General features: G+C 38.6%; 1 protein-coding gene across 1 annotated transcript in view; it reads left to right on the top strand.

Annotated features, from left to right (window-relative positions):
* LOC306859923 (brefeldin A-inhibited guanine nucleotide-exchange protein 2-like) overlaps window positions 1–17097 on the top strand; it is a 41437-nt gene extending 24340 nt beyond the window's left edge. The window contains exons 20-39 of the mRNA XM_079401336.1: window positions 85–213; window positions 303–461; window positions 2163–2310; window positions 2443–2539; window positions 2634–2674; window positions 6768–6937; window positions 7075–7226; window positions 8078–8250; window positions 8348–8508; window positions 8591–8721; window positions 8800–8929; window positions 10357–10492; window positions 10731–10869; window positions 11198–11255; window positions 11461–11575; window positions 12418–12557; window positions 12717–12888; window positions 12990–13128; window positions 13505–13622; window positions 15514–17097. Of these exons, the coding sequence (XP_079257462.1) occupies window positions 85–213; window positions 303–461; window positions 2163–2310; window positions 2443–2539; window positions 2634–2674; window positions 6768–6937; window positions 7075–7226; window positions 8078–8250; window positions 8348–8508; window positions 8591–8721; window positions 8800–8929; window positions 10357–10492; window positions 10731–10869; window positions 11198–11255; window positions 11461–11575; window positions 12418–12557; window positions 12717–12888; window positions 12990–13128; window positions 13505–13622; window positions 15514–15681 (2676 nt within the window). The 3' untranslated portion in view covers window positions 15682–17097. The remainder of the gene's footprint in view (window positions 1–84; window positions 214–302; window positions 462–2162; window positions 2311–2442; window positions 2540–2633; window positions 2675–6767; window positions 6938–7074; window positions 7227–8077; window positions 8251–8347; window positions 8509–8590; window positions 8722–8799; window positions 8930–10356; window positions 10493–10730; window positions 10870–11197; window positions 11256–11460; window positions 11576–12417; window positions 12558–12716; window positions 12889–12989; window positions 13129–13504; window positions 13623–15513) is intronic.
* Window positions 17098–17232: the final 135 nt, after the last annotated feature.

The raw sequence follows: 17232 nt of genomic DNA, 5'->3' as shown, positions 1-17232 counted from the left end.
AAGGAAGTTAAACTTTGAAAGTATGTTATCTGTGGGTTAATTTCTCAGTATGTATGTCTCTGTGTTTTGATGTATGTAAAACAGCTGGCCTGGACTCCTCTGTTGGCGGCGTTCAGCGTAGGACTCCAGGATTGTGACGATCAGGACGTGGCGTCTCTTTGTCTGGAGGGGATCCGATGTGCAATCAGGATCGCCTGCATCTTCAACATGCAGGTTTGTGTTTTTACACTTTTCATGTGACAAATCATACTCGAGCCTTTTTTTATTTAGGCTAGTTCTTACTTTTTTTTTCTGTTTCACAGTTGGAGAGAGATGCCTACATCCAGGCCTTGGCCCGGTTTACACTGCTCACCGCTAGCTCAAGTATCACAGAGATGAAGCAGAAGAACATTGACACCATAAAGACTCTCATCATGGTCGCCCACACCGATGGAAACTACTTGGGAAACTCCTGGCATGAGGTGGGCATCAGAGCGTGTGAATGGAGTTCAGCATAGTGTCAGCAATAGGGGCTTTCGTACCGCGTAGTTCTAGGAACTAAGTTCTGGAACTAGCCAGCAGGGTCGTTCCTAGAGAACCAGTTTCTCCCTCGGGCCGTTTTTCTGGTTGCATTCGCACCGGCAGCAGGAACTCTGAAGCAGCTGACAGCGATCTTTTTGCGTGGCATTAACAAACGTCAAAAACCTGTGAGTGGAGGATGCTGTGATCAGAGCTGTTTTTGTTGTGTGTTGTGGGTTTCATGATAACGGAGATGGAATGTCAACGCACAATATACGATTGCAAGAGCAAAAAGTTGGGCTAAGAGACCAAATTCTTTGACAACTTGCAGTGTTGCATATCAAAGCTGAGAAAAGAACACAACACTGCAGACAACAGGTAAATGCTGTTATTGTTGTTTTCCATGTTTGTGGAGTAAATATGTTTACATGGCTTTTTAAAAATGCCGGGTAGCCGGCCTTTCGCATGCGTTTGGCCAATCAGCGTACACTTACGTCACTGATAGTTCCTAGAACTGATTTAGACCCTACTCTGAAGTAGGAGCTAATTTAGTTCCTCCAAACGGAGCTCCTGGAACTAAAACCGTTCGTAGTTCCTGCAGTAGTTCCACAATTAGTTTGGGTACTATGAAAAGGTTCCCGCGGTGCGAAAGGCCTCAAAGTGTTCTGTAATTACCCCAAATCGATTCCTGGTTTTCCATTAAAGGTTTAGTTCACTCCTGAATGAAAATTTCCTGAAAATTTACTCACCCCATGTCATCCAAGATGTTCATGTTTTTCTTTCTTCAGTCAAAAAAGAAATGAAGGTTTTTGAGGGAAACGTTTCAGGATTTTTCTCTATATAGTGGACTTCAATGGGGATCAACAGCTTGAAGGTCCACATTGCAGTTTCAATGCAGCTTCAAAGGGCTCTACACGATCCCAGTCGAGAAGGGTCTTATATAGCGAAATTGTTAAAATTTATATACTTTTTAACCACAAATGCTCATCTTGCACTAGCTCTGCGATGCGTGTCCATGACTTCGCGCATTACGTAATCACGTTGAAAAAGTTCTAAGTTAGTTCTTAGTCTTTGTACTCTGGTTCAAAAAGTTAAGAAAAACTCAATTGAATTTTCTCCTCTAATTTGTTTTACCATTTTTTTTGTAAAGGGCGTTTGACTTTCTTTGCATGTTCCCTTTGTAAACACTAGGTCGGTACTTCCGACAACTTTCCAACGTTATTACGTAATGTGTGATGTCGTGCTAGTGCAAGATGAGCATTTGTGGTTAAAAAGTATATACATTTTATTTATTTTTAGAAAATGACCAATCGGTTCACTAGATAAGACCCTTATTCCTCCCCTGGGATTGTGTAGAGCTCTTTGAAGCTGCATTGAAACTGCAATTTGGACCTTCAACCCGTTGGTCCCATTGAAGTCCACTATACGGAGAAAAATGCTGGAATATTTTCCTTCAAAAAAAGAAGATCTAATCCTTTAAAAGAAATGTAGAATACATAATAGAAAACTGACCTAAAACACTTTCACACTCATCCCAGACCAGCAGGTCATCCAGGTCATTTTGTTGAGCCCGCTGCTGGGCATAAACCCCTGCTCTCCTCCAAAACTATTGATTTGCTATAGTTTCTTTTTAGCCTCTACACATCTGCCTGCTCTTTGTTTAGATTCTGAGGTGTATCAGTCAGCTGGAGTTGGCCCAGTTGATTGGGACAGGGGTGAAGACACGTTATATCTCCGGTGTGGTCCGGGACCAGGGAGGCAGCATAAAGGGCTTCCCATCAGGGGGAGAGGAATTCATGCCCCTCGGCTTAGGTAGGCCATTGTACGACTGCAGTTAATAGCTCATGGTTGCGGCTGAAGTGTTCAGTCTGTTTATTGTTTGTTTATTGGTGTGTGTGGACGATGTTCCTTATGAAGCAAAACAATATTATTGGTCTCCTGCAGGTACTCTGGTCGGAGGTCCAGACAAGCGTCAGATGGCTCATATCCAGGAGTCAGTGGGGGAGACCAGCTCTCAGAGTGTTGTGGTGGCTGTGGACAGGTGCATTGAAATCACAGGACAATACAAACATACAGTGTTGCTCTAACTGTTTATGCTTCCTTGTCTGACCTTGCGTCTCGCTTTTGTGTGCCAGAATCTTCACTGGATCCACCAGGCTTGATGGAAATGCAATTGGTAAGGTTTTTGTTTTAATGTAACAACATTAGCGGTCTTTTTTTTTTTTTTTAAGGGGGAAATATATTTTAAACACATACATTACCATTCAAAAGTATGTGGTTGGTGAGTAGTTGTTTTTTATATTGTGGAAAGAAATCTCTTATACTCACTTAAAGGAACACTCCACTTTTTTTGGAAATAGGCTCTTTTTACAACTCCCCAAGAGTTAAACAGTTGAGTTTTATAGTTTTTGAATCCATGCAGCCGATCTCTGGGTCTGGCGGTAGCACTTTTAGCTTAGCTTAGCATAGATCATTGAATCGGATTAGACCATTAACATCTCGCTCAAAAATGACTAAAGAGTTTCGATAATTTTCCTATTTAAAGCTTGACTCTTCTGTAATTACATCGTGTACTAAGAGTGACGGAAAATGAAAAGTTTTTATTATTATTTTTTTTTTATATCTTACAGACGCCAAACATCTGAACGATAGTGTAACTATGTGGTGATATAATTAATTACAGCACTATTTTTCAATGAGGGTCTGAATTAGCTACAGGATGTGACATCACAAACTTGAACAAATAAATTGACATTTATTTAAATGCTGTAATTTCATTCGAAAACATGGTGATGAATGTGCCCCTATGCTGCAGATGCTAGGGGTTTGATACATAGAGCGGTTCAGTTTGTAGATGTAAAACATGAAAAATAATTAGCATGGATTCCCCCAGGCATAATATGGTTTTTAATTAGCAGTTGTGAGTTTATGTGGAGAATAAGGTCAATATTTAACATTATATGAAAACTTCTTGTTCAACAGCATTAATTACATAGAGTAAAACTTTGAATATGAATTTTGAAGTAGTTGTGTTGCTAAATAAGGACTACTGCTACTACAAGGATGCGAGTTTGCACACGTCACACTACACTATTACTCACTGGAAAAAAAAAATAGCTTGTTACTGGAAAAGCAACACTATTTTAAAACAGTCAAGCTGCTGTTACGCTACTGAGAAGTGTAGGTTATTAATGTAGTAAGTTAATCCCCAACGTGCATATCTGTGTGGGTTGATTATGTGGAAAACGATACATTTAATTTTACTTGGGTAAACTTGAGTCAGTGGGTTGTGAGTTTTGGTTGTACTTACCAAGAAATTAACAGGAATGGCTGCATTCTTAAAATATCATTAGTTCCATGAGCAATGGAAAATCAGGTTTATGTTTTTAGTGTGTAATAAGTGGGCGTCCATGCTATTATCCTTTTCACCATAGCTTGGGTTTGTTCTAATGGTCTGAGATTCATTCATTAGGTCCATTACATCATAAGGAAGTGACATAAAAGGTGTGGGATTGTTCTGTCTGTATTGCTTCTGGATCTCTGTTAAACAGGGTTGCCAAGTCCACAGTGTTTTTTTTTTTTTTTGTGAAATGGTTGCATTTATTTTATATTCAACCAATAATAAAACTTTGCTAGATAATGGGTTTTTGAGGGAGGTCCTCTGGTTTAGCTCCTTTATGAAAACAGATGTGTGTTTGACTAGTGTATATAGTGATTTTTGAAGTAAAAATTGTGTATGATGTATAACAATGACTAAAGTATGCATTGTAGGTACGGGAGTGGCATATTTTAAGTTTTGATATGATTTTGATATATGTGATAGGGTCTAGTTCTGGGATTGGGATTGTTTTGATTGGCCATAGGGCTAGTTATACCACACTGATAGGAAAACTGAGATAAAATACAACCATCAATATATTTCAAAATTGTTACTTTATTGTAACATATCATAAAATGATTATAAAAGTATTACACCATCAATATTTTAACTTATTTGTAACATTTGAACTTTTAATTTAGTGTAGTATTTTGTGATTGCAACATTTTAGTTCAGTTTTCACTAGCAACTACAGCTGAATTTATATGTATACCTAAATTCACTGTTATCCCACCAGTCACAATTGTGACCATCAGCATGTTTACTGATTCTATGATAACTCAACAATTTAATAATTGTGAATTCATATATGCTCCCCTCCAAAAGTATTGAGACAGTGAGGCCAATTCCTTTATTTTCGCTGTAGACTGAAAACATTTGGGTTTGACATCAAAAAATGAATTTTGGCATCTTTTGTTTGAACCCACCCATTGCTCATGTGACCAAAAGTATTGGAACAGATTGACTTAAACTAGATTAAAGTGAATAAGACTTAATATTTAGTTGCAAATCCTTTGCTTGCAACAACTGACATCACCAAACTTTTGCATTCTTCTTTTGGGATGCTTTTGCTGGCTTTTACCACAGCCTCTTTCAGTTTGGGGGGGTTACTCCCTTCAGTCTCTTTAGCTGCTAAAAATGCATATTCTATAGGGTTTAAGTCTGGAGATTGACTTGGCCAGTCTCAAACCTTCCACTTCTTGCCCCTGATTAACTCCTTTGTTGCTTTGGCACTATGTTTTGGGTCATTATCTTGCTGCATGATGAAGGATCTCCCGATCAGTTTGGTTGCATCTTTCTGTAAACTGGCAGACAAAATGTTTCTGTAGACTTCTTAGTTAATTTTGCTGTTGCCGTCATGTTACATCATCAATTAAGATTAATGAGCCTGTCCCAGAAGCAGCGATGCAAGCCCAAGCCATGACATTACCTCCACTGTGTTTCACAGATGAGCTTGTATGTTTGGGATCATGAGCAGATCCTTTTTTCTCCAAACTTTATCCTTTCCATCACTTTGGTAAAGCTTAATCTTTGTCTCATTAGTCCATAAAACTTTGTCCTAGAATTTCTGAGGCTTGCTTCCTATTCTTGCTAATGAGTGGTTTGGATCTTCTGGTGTAGCCTCTGTACTTTTGTTCATGAAGTCTTCTGCGATACCTTCACTCCTGCCCTCTGGAGGTTGTTGCTCATGTCACTAACAGTTGTTTTAGGGTCTTTCTTTACAACTGTCATAATGTTTCTGTCGTCAACTGCTGATGTTTTACTTGGTCTACCGGTTCGAAGTCTGTTACTTAGTACACCATGTGGTTTCTTTCTTCTTCAGGACATTCCAAATGGTTGTACTGGCTATGGCCATTGTTTGTGCAATGGCTCTTTCCATCTTCTCTCAGCTTCACAATTGCTTGTTTTTCACCCAGCTCTCTGGTTTTCATGTTGGTTACACCTCTAACTATAAATGTAGTCTGCACAGGCAAAACCCAAATCTGAAATTTAGCGCAGACATTCAGTGCTATTTATTGTTTGAATAATCAATGTAATAGGACACACCAGGGCAACAAAACACACCTGTCAGTCACATGATCCAATACTTTTGGTCACATGAGCAATGGGTGGGTTCAAACAAAGTGCTAAGTTGTGTATCAGATCCAGATGAAAGCTGAAATGTTGATCTCTTGTCTCATATTTAACTTTTGATGTCACACCCAAATGTTTTCAGTCTACAGCAAAAATAAAGGAATTGGCCTCACTGTTCCAGGGAGTGTATATTTTATACTAGACACCTTAAAGATAATGTGGACCAAAACTCTTTGTCATATCTTTGTTAACATACTTTACTAGCCTTTTGTTTTGGAGCTTTGATGCAGTCATCATCTTCTCATGGTGCAAACCGGATGTAAACTGCTCTGGTCATGTGACAATTTGCATTAAACATGTGAAACTGCATGTTTAACTGAGACACTTTATTTTTTCCATATTTGCAGGAAATGCACTAAAACATCAGTTAGTAAGATTTTTAGAGCTTTATAAATGAAAACCTTCTTTACGGTCATTGTGACTGGTGGGATTAAATTGGTTAAAGACTTTTTTGTAATATTTCTATAATAACTGCTACATGTTTTGGTTGTAGGTGTATGAATTTTTCTGAAAATCTTTTTCAGACTGTATGGGTGGACGCAGTTTATTTGGTCATTTTATGTATTCTAACCATTAGACGAATGGCTCTCTGGACTGACTCATTCTTCCAACCCACGTTGATTTACTTTCACACAGATACTCCGTTCTGTTCAAAACAAATGTGTTTTGCCAGTAGACAGTGGATGTGTAGATAGTATATTTGGGGGCAAAATGTCTCAGAGATTTGTATTAATTGTTAACTCTGTTCCATCTCCAGTGGACTTTGTGCGTTGGCTCTGTGCGGTGTCCATGGACGAGCTGGCTTCTGCTCACCAGCCACGCATGTTCAGTCTGCAGAAGATTGTGGAGATCTCCTACTACAACATGAATCGCATCCGTTTGCAGTGGTCACGCATTTGGCAGGTCATCGGAGATCACTTCAACAAGGTCTGTAGCCTTGCCTAAAGGTGCAGTCAAATTTTGCTAACGTGACCGCACCTTCAAGCTGCCGGTGAAATGCTTTTTCTGGATTTAATAAATCAGTAAAACAGCTGTCTGAGTGTGTATGATTTCTCATTTGGCAGGTGGGTTGTAATCCTAATGAGGATGTGGCCATCTTTGCTGTGGACTCCCTGAGACAACTCTCTATGAAGTTTCTGGAGAAAGGAGAACTGGCCAATTTCCGCTTCCAGAAGGACTTTTTAAGGCCTTTTGAACACATCATGAAGAAGAACAGGTGAGGAGTTGGAGAATGGTTGGAGAGCTAAAGAAATGATGCAATCTGATGCATCATGATGAAACCTGTGAACTTTAAACACTTAAGGTGAAACGTGTAATATTCAGAGGTGAAATATTTTGTTATCCCTGCTTATTTGCAACAAGAACTATAAGTAGGCCATTTGCAGGTTGTTTTCCCAAAAAACACTCACTGGAGCTGCATGATTTGGGGGGAAAAATCTTATTGCTAACTGCGAATCTCAAAAATAAAAAATAAAAGTCGAGATTGTGATTTTAAAATGCAGTTTAAAAAAAAAGACCGTTTGCTGTTTGTAAATGAAAACATGAATATTTAAGAAATATAATTATTACAGTATTACATTAACATTAAAACTATTGTGAAATTACTATTATTTGATGTTCATTTTTAAAATGAATTTTATGAACTTAAAAAAAATGAATATTAAATATTCAAAAAATATTTAATATTCACTTTTTAAAATTCATTTTCAAATGTTAAACCATCAAACTTTTATTTAGATGGAAAACCGTAGACCGCCCTAACACAGTGCATATATTTATTTAAATAAATCACAGCCCTTGCCTTTCAAATAAAAGCGCCTTTTAAATAAATTTATGATTTCAGTTTTATTTTGATTAATCATGCAACCCTACCACTGGCTTTGTGGTGCCATCAAAACCAGCAACATTAGTTCATTTAACAGCAAGTTTGGGGCATAACTATCAGTTTGTCTGATGGGTGAAGGATTCAGGAAACCTATCGGAAGTTATTATTTTAGCGCATTTTTTATTTTTTATTTTAAGCCATGCATTTCAGTTACTTCTATAATAACTTTATCTATTTTAAAGGTCGCCCACTATCCGGGACATGGTGATACGATGTGTGGCCCAGATGGTGAACTCCCAGGCTGCTAATATTCGCTCCGGCTGGAAGAACATCTTCTCTGTGTTCCATCAAGCAGCATCAGATCATGAGGAGAATATTGTGGACCTCGCATTTCAAACCACAGGACACATTGTTAGTAAGTACCGTAAAATTCACGCTATTTTAAAACCTTCATCTTGAATATTTAAAAACAAAACATCATTCTCATGTCTATCCTTTCTGTTTCCTCACAGTGAATACATTTCAGCAGCATTTTGCCGCAGCCATCCACTCTTTCCAGGACGCAGTCAAGTGTTTGTCAGAGTTTGTGTGTAACGCTGCATTTCCTGACACCAGTATGGAAGCCATTCGGCTGATCCGCCACTGTGCTAAATACGTGTCTGACAGGCCGCAGGTGAGTGCTATCACCTCAACCTCTGTTACCCATGATGTCTGAGCTTCAAAAATGACATTTTAGTCACTCTTCCCCTTTCCAGGCACTGAGGGAATACACAAGTGATGACATGAATGTGGCCCCTGGTGACCGCGTTTGGGTGCGAGGCTGGTTCCCCATTTTGTTTGAGCTTTCCTGCATCATCAACCGCTGCAAACTAGACGTCAGGACCAGGTGGGTCCACATCTTCACTTCCATACAAAGACATTATGTGGATGTTTGGAACTTATTCTGAGGGTTTGTGTCATGCAGGGGTCTGACTGTCATGTTTGAGATCATGAAGAGTTACGGACACACCTTTGAAAAGCACTGGTGGCATGACCTCTTTCGGATCATCTTCCGAATATTCAACAACATGAAGCTGCCTGAGCAGCAAACTGAAGTGAGTATCAATCACAACTTTAATTCTACCAACTTTAGCAACACTCCTAACCTATCTACATTTTCAATAATGTGGTAGTAGCTCAACTGTAAAATACTTCAGCTTGTCCAATAACAGGCCATTTTTTCCCACTAGTAGCAGAACAAAGTGTTACAGCACTGATATTGTCACATTATTTTGGGAATGCAACCTTCAAACTGAGCGATCTGAAGTAATAAGCAAAATGCTTCACTAACATACCTACTAAAGTAGTAGCAAATGAAGTCTGATTCATTTCAAATCCAGTGTGTTCATTTTAATTAACAAAAATGGTTCATTCATTCAATTGAATAATTAATTTGGAACGCTTTCTTCCTAGTTATCTTATAAATTAGATCAGAACTATATCTAAATAAATACTGATATTTTCAACTGATTCATATAATCTGATCTAATTTATAAGATACTTGATCCTTATATAACTTGAATGTAGCTAGCTGATTTTTATTAGCTTTAAGTTGTATCAACCTTATTTTTAATGTAGGAGTAGGGATGTAACGATTTACTCAACTCACGATACTAATTTCACGATACGATTTTCTAAATTTTTTGAACAAAATGACATTTAAAACAAATTATGAAAGATATCCTTTAATTATTTCAAAATGCTGCACATTTCTTTGTGAAATTGAAATATGCCAAATTAAAATCTAAATTGAAATTTTAAAACAAATCCCAAATCAAATAAATACATAATACAACTGAAAGAAATCTCTCTGAAATCTTAAGCCAAGGCTTTGCCTGTGCTCTTTCTGTTTAAAATTAGAGGCAACCACTGTGTTTTAATCACAATCCAAACAAAGATGCTACATACATGCAACGTGAGCATTTTTCAGATTGGATCATTTCAAAATTTGAAGTAAAAACAGAATGGTCTGACTTTAGCTTTGTAAAATTGTTACATAAAACAGCAGACGGGTTGAACTAGGACGCAGATTAACTCTCTGACAGCAGGTGGCGCTTATGGAACAGCCGAGATGCAGTGTTTCCTTGGTTACTGCTTTAAACAAAACAGCACTGTTCTTATGAACACTACTTTAATATGCATTACACAGAGGCAAGATGAAAAGAAAACGCCATATAACCTTTCTGAAGACGGTCATTTCTTTTCAGAAACACATTCATATAAAACCTCACCCACAAATGTTTCGCGATTCATTTAACATCTCGACCAACTTAAATAATCTTACATTTTTAGTGATTTTCAACCGGCTCAGGGTACATCGTTACATCCCTATGTAAGAGTAGATGCAGTCACTTGTAGCTTCTAGCTTTATTCTTCTAGCTATAGAGGCTATTAAATCGGAAGGCTTGCACATTGATAGAAAATATCTTCCAAATTGTAAAATAAAATGGATGCATCGCATACATGCCTTTTCTTTTCATAGAAAACCGAGTGGATGACAACGACATGTAACCACGCCCTCTACGCTATCTGCGACGTGTTCACGCAATTCTACGAGCCTCTCAGCGAGGTGCTGCTGGCGGATATTTTTGCACAGCTGCAGTGGTGTGTGAAACAAGGTGGGGGATTTCGCTCATCTGTTGCGCTAATCATGAGGGAGAGTTTAGGAATTTTAAGACATTGCCCTGCTACTTGCTGTACTTCATTCCAGATGGACATTTCAAATGTGACGCCTACACATGTCACATTTGGAGAAACATATTGGCCCTGTGGGTGGTAGTGTTTTAAATCAGCAGGGTGTGGTAATACAGGGAAAGTGTTAGTATGTTACACTCACAACTCCGCCTCTGTTCTCAGATAATGAGCAGCTGGCACGGTCAGGCACAAACTGTCTGGAGAACCTGGTGATCCTGAACGGAGAGAAGTTCAGTCTGGAGGTGTGGGACGTCACCTGCGCCTGCATGCTGGATATCTTCCAGACCACCAGCCCTCATGCGTATGACAATCTTGCACATCACCATCTGTTTCAATGACACTTAACGGCCTTCCGTCTGAATGTGTTTTGATGAGTTGTCGATGGATCTCTAAAAATATCAAATAGACAAAAACAATCCAAAAATTTACAAGATATGCTAATTAATCTAAATAAATTCAAATCACACTTCAGAATTTTTTTTATTTTCTGGCTAAATCTAAAAAGTACTTTTTTATATGATATATTTCAAATGACCGCTGATATTGAAATCGGAGAGTGTTTGAACAGGCTGTTCAGGCTCTGCTTATGAAATGCTCTCTCAGTTTGGTTCTGACTTTGCCCTTAACAGCTTGCTGACATGGCGACCAGCTGGACAGGAAGAGGAGGTGGGAGAAGGGAAACACATGGTGAGATCACAATAACATACATAAATATTGCAAATACACACACGCATAATAAGCCACAATCAAGCACCTTTATTCTGTCATACATTGTGTCCTACTCTCTGCTAACTCTAAGACACACCCACCATGCTTTGCTTGCTATTTATAGTGGACTTTTGCATATTAGGCTTTGATTTTCATACGCATGTGTGTGTTTGTCTGTTTTTAGGACGTTGAGGTTGATTCTCAGTCGCAGAGCAGCTTTGAGAGGACTCTTTCAGAGAGAGGACACAGTCAGATGTCCACTGCAAGTGATGAAACATGGAAAGGAAAATCCCAAACCAGTACGTACAGCTGCAATGCAAAAGTGACAGTTAAGACTGTTACAAAAGACTTCTACTTCAAATAAATTATTTTTTATTGTTTAATTCCACAAATATTAAGCAGCACAACTGTTTTCAATATTAATGTTGAAATGTTTAGTTCTTTTAAAATGTTGTACATTTTTACAATGTTACTGCATTTACTGTTTAACCAAATAAATGCAGCCTTGGTGAGCATAAAATACTTACTAAAAAATATTCAAAAACATTGTAAAAAGGATTACCGACCCCAAACTTTTGAATGGTAGTGTTTAAAACAGTTCGATTTGACTAAAGAAAATGAAGTCTCCATTTCCCTGTTACCACAATGCAAAAAAATATATTACAGAACAAAAAAAATCCCTTTGAAGTTTCAATAGGATTTACTCTTGTACTGAGAGTTTCAAACCTAACCTCATGCCACACAGCTTGCTTGCTTTGTCCAAAATATAAAGAAGTTTTGTAAGCTGCTGAAGCCACATAAGTTTAGAGTTTCCGCCAACAGCCACATTCTCTTTGAACAATATGACCTCTTCCTCTTTTAAAGTCTGCATGAAACGGAAAACTCGACCAACTTTTGTTCCCTATTGTTGACATTTATCCATGTGAAACTACTCATTGAATAAGCACAAATTATATGGATTTGATTTTGTCCATTGAGAATGTACTGGAACAAAGAAATTGCAGATTGAATGGAAGCTGATCTGTAAGTGAAATAAAACAACACTGGACAACCTCGTTGCCCAATCCTCGTACCACTTTACACATCACCTTTCTGAGTTCTGCTGTGACTTTTAACATGTTACTCTCTTACCCTGATCTAGGGGTCTCAGACCACAGGCTGTTTGCAGGGCTGCTTATAAAGTGTGTCGTACAGCTGGAGTTGATTCAGACCATAGACAACATTGTATTCTACCCGACTACCAGCAAGAGGGAGGATGCTGAGAACATGGCCGCTGCTCAGGTGTGTTCACATAACCTCTGTTTGAAAGTAAACTCCATAAAACCTTATGAATTACAACTAATAACTGTGAGAATGCAGCCTGTGTGAACAGCCACTTATGGTGTTGATACCATGGCTTAGTTATAGCATGCTAAATTTAAGTGTATTGTTTCTCAATAGCGAGATGCACTTGAGCAAGCAGAAGAGGGAGAGACAGAGGCCGATCAGGGCATGTACAGACACCTGTCATCACAGCACCTCTTCAAACTGCTTGACTGCCTCCTTGAGTCCCACAGGTTTGCCAAGGACTTCAACTCCAACAATGAGCAGAGGACAGCACTCTGGAGAGCAGGTCCGCACTCTTTTATTTCCTCGTCTGGGTTGTGGTAATGCTGTAATTTATAGGAGACTCTTTTTTTTATGGTGTGTGTCTTTTATTAATCTTGCATGTAGGCTTTAAGGGGAAGTCAAAACCGAATCTCCTGAAGCAAGAGACCAGCAGTCTGGCCTGCAGTCTGAGGATCCTCTTTCGCATGTACTCCGACACGCAGCTGCAAGACTCCTGGCCAGACATCCAGACACGCCTGCTGCAGTGAGTGCCTCATTCATTAATCACGCTCGCTCACCAAGCTCAACACAAAGACAGCTACTTTGATACAATACAATCTGTACTACGTGTTCAGATGCACCTATTGTTGTAAGAAATTGCTCTCGAGTTGATTCATTATTGTTTTGTATTATTACTGACATTAGGAACTTGCTTTGAAAGCACTAAAATACAGGTGCTGCACTTATTACTGGATGTGTAATAATCAGATCAGTTGTATGACTCTTATTAAAAAAAAAAAAAAAGCAGTAGGAACTGTTTTATGTAAAACATTAAGGGATGAGTCACATAATCAAGTTCTGATTTACATATGCTGTACGGCAAGGTATTAGGACAGTAACAATATGTGTGTTTGATTTAGGGTGTGTAGTGAAGCCCTGGCTTACTTCATCAGTCTTACCTCAGAGAGCCACCGGGAAGCCTGGACAAGTCTCCTGCTGCTGCTCCTCACCCGGACACTCAGACTGCCTGATGACAAAGTAATAACATACATAAAAAAACACACCCTCTCACTGAACCAGAACATGAGATGCAGGGCCCATAATGAACTTTTTGTCTCAACAGCCAATAAATATTTCTTACCAGCCATGGTTTTATATTGTAAAATATTGACATGTTCCACATAAGAGCAAGAAAAACAGAAGGCAAAAATAGTGTCCTTAACCATACAGGTGAGTCTGATAATTAGCCAATGGGTGTTATTTCCTGTAGGAGAGACTTGTTTTGGATATCTCTGTTATCCTTCAGGGGTCTGAATTAAGGCTTTTATTACAGGAAGCACCCTGCTGAAACGCCAGCTTGTCAGTGTGATGACCTTTATATGTAAAAGAGACCTGCGCTATTACGCAGACAATCTACTGGCAGCCCTGAGGATTTTCCTTGTCCATAACTAAAATACAATTTTCCATTCATCACTGTTCTGATAATATCAGATTTTTCCAGAGGCATTCCACTCCAGATTGACACTCTGATAAAAGGTCTTTAAGGGAAGCCTCTAACTGAAAAGACAAAGGAATAATTCACCCAAAAATAAAAATTACCCTACGATTTGCTCACACTCAATCCATCCTAGGTGTATATGACTTTCTTCTTTTAGACAAACACAGTCAGAGTTATATTAAAAAATGTGCTGGCTCTTCCAAGCTTTATAATGACAGTGAATGGTGGTCAAAATTTTAGAGCCCAAAAAAGTGCTTTACACAGCTCCTGGGGGTTAATAATGGCCTCCTGAAGCTAATTGATGTGTTTTTATATCCATGTTTAAAACTTCATAAACCGTAATCTCTTGCTTTCGCTAACTGTCATACTTGTGTTCATGAGAGAGTGGTGTTACAGCGGATGACGTAGGATGTAGCAGAAGTGCAGAGAAGAGAGCAAAACAAAACACCGGTCGAGAATTCGAAATACAAAACGAAGATTTGCAAAGAAAAATGTGGGAGGATTTCAATATAAGCCAAGAGAAGACTGAATTTCCTTTGTGTAAACAAAACTTGCTTCTCGCGATCATATTCTCACCAGAGTTTACGCTATGCCTACGTCATCTGCTGGAACACCACTCTCTCGAGAACACCAAACGACAGTGAGCGGAAGCTAGACATTATGGTTTATAAAGGTTTAGTCTCAGCCTAGTTTTGTTCAGACCGTTGGCTGAACTTCTGATGCATATTGAGTTTCAAAGTCATCACCAGATTGGTTGAATTATACAGGATTTCCGGGAGACGTGTGTCTTTAACATTCTTGGAAACAAAGACGCCGTGGCACCAAACCCCCTCATAGAAGAAGAAAGCCGTCGTGTTTCCAACAGTGACGATGAGCACTTTTTAGGATCAACTACAAGCTGGATTTTCAAAAGTATGTGAAATATCTAAAGTTTGCGGCATAGAATGTTTAAAATATGCCCAAGAGTTTTACACACTGGTCTGTTACTGTGGGGACATTTCCATGCCCATAAACATGACGTGGCAAATAAATAAAAAACATTATTGGTTGCTTTAGCTGTCAGTCATATGACCTCTTGGGTGGGCCTTGGCCATTCAAAGCAGCCAAGGTTCCCAGACCTTCTGCCATCAGTCTGAAGGTCTGGCTACACGAGGTTTAAATATGGATATTTTTATTACACAAACGCATCGATTCACTTCAGAAGGCCTTGGTTAACCGTGCGTGCTTAACTCCAGCGTGTGGAGTATTTTATGATGGAAGGATGCACTTTTTTGGGCTTCAAAATCTCAACCACCATTCACTGCCATATAAAGCTTGGAAGAGCCAGGACATTTTTTAATGTAACTCTGATTGTATTTGTCTGAAAGAAGAAAGTCTCATAGGGGGTGGCTTGAGGGACATGAATGTCTAACATTGTCATCTTTCTTTCAGTTCAAGCCTCATGCCTCCTGCTACTACCACCATCTGTGTGAGATGATGCAGTTCGACCTCATTCCGGAGCTTCGCGCTGCTTTGCGGCGATTTTTCCTTCGCATCGGTTCCGTCTTCCACATCGCCGCTCCTGAACTGAGCAGAGTGCAGCCTTCACCATCATCATAACGCGGATCAGAACTGGGAACACAGCTCCGAGATGAACTGGGAAAAAAGCGGGGCTGTAAAGTGGATGGATGGTCTGCGTGTATAAGCCTCTGCTGTGATTTGAAGGACTGTACAGGAACGCAGAATGACTGTGTGTGACTGTCCCATACTTTCCCTGCCAGTCCTGACTCATCGCCGTCAGTCGCTCCCCTATGAGAGAACAGCACTGTGACCCAGCTGGGTGGCGCTTCTGCTGTGTCATTCGTCTGTGTTGTTGAGAGTCATGAGTCATATTTGTTTATTTTTATTTTGACTTTCTTCTGGATGGCTCCAAAAATAATTTATTACCAGTACTGCTGTATGTCTGGTTTCTGATCGTCTGTTGATTTCATTGTTTTGGCTTTTGTCATATCTGTAAATTGTTGTCTGTTTTAAAGGCTGAAGAAAGATAGACATACAGAAATGAGATCATCCCCTGTTATTAAGAGCTTGTAAAAGACACCCGATGTGCAGTGAGTTTGCACCAGTGAATAATGGTATATTTGTTAATGATTAAGGTCCAACAATGGCTCATTATCATCCTTTTATTGTTTCATCATACAATTAAACAATCATCTCTGAGTTAAATTCATTCAAGCAACCCACAGAAGTTTTTGCATTTAAATGCTTTTAGTTTGGGATAAAAGACTCATTTGGTTTAAATGTGTTCACACTAAACTCCAAATTGTCCTAAGAATGTAACGGTTGCTTTCAAAGCATTTGGTGTTTTATTTTGTCAAAATTTACGCTTGCTAATCCAGGCCGACACTACCATTTCTTACATGCCACACATGCTCATTTGGGTTTTTTCTTTTTATTTATATATATATATATATATATATCATTGAAATCTTAAGACTTCTAATGAATATACAATTTTTCTGCCCTAAAGTTTGCTTAATAGATTTTTTTTATATATACACATTTCATTTTTGCTAGTGCTGTTCGCTATTGATTTGGAGTTGGACTGAATCAACAAGTTTACGTGATGGATGCCAGTCACATTATCATAAAACAATTGAAGTGGGGGAAATACAGGAATACAAATGTACCGTATAATCCAGGCATATCTTCATTAAACCCCAGCAGCATATGACTTACTAGTGTATTACCAATGCAAATTCAACTCCCAATTCATTTCCATTATGTATTTCATTCTTGAAGTGCATTTTAAATATTTTCTGAAAAGCATTCCTTCCCTTGCAACTATGGATGTCTACTTTGCCTCCCTTGAGACTGGGAAATATAAATATATATAGTATATGAAGAAATACAATGTGTAAAGTTTTCATGTAAAATATACAGAATAATGTTCGACTCTATACATATTGTGATGTAATCTTACAAGCATTTGGTGAAGTAATCAATAAAGTTTGAATTCTGAACCATTGAATTTTCAATGTACGTTTCTTCCATATTAAGATTTTCAATGAGGGGAACTGAGTTTTCTTATATTTTTATGATATTTACCTTAGCGAATGTCTAACGACCTAATATGCATATTTAAAGTAGTAATGTTTGTTCTTTTATAAT

Source organism: Barbus barbus (genome assembly GCF_936440315.1).
Source record: "Barbus barbus genome assembly, chromosome: 40".
Taxonomy (NCBI): Eukaryota; Metazoa; Chordata; class Actinopteri; order Cypriniformes; family Cyprinidae; genus Barbus; species Barbus barbus.
The sequence above is the reverse complement of the archived record's forward strand: the minus strand, read 5'-3'. Positions and strand labels throughout refer to the sequence as shown.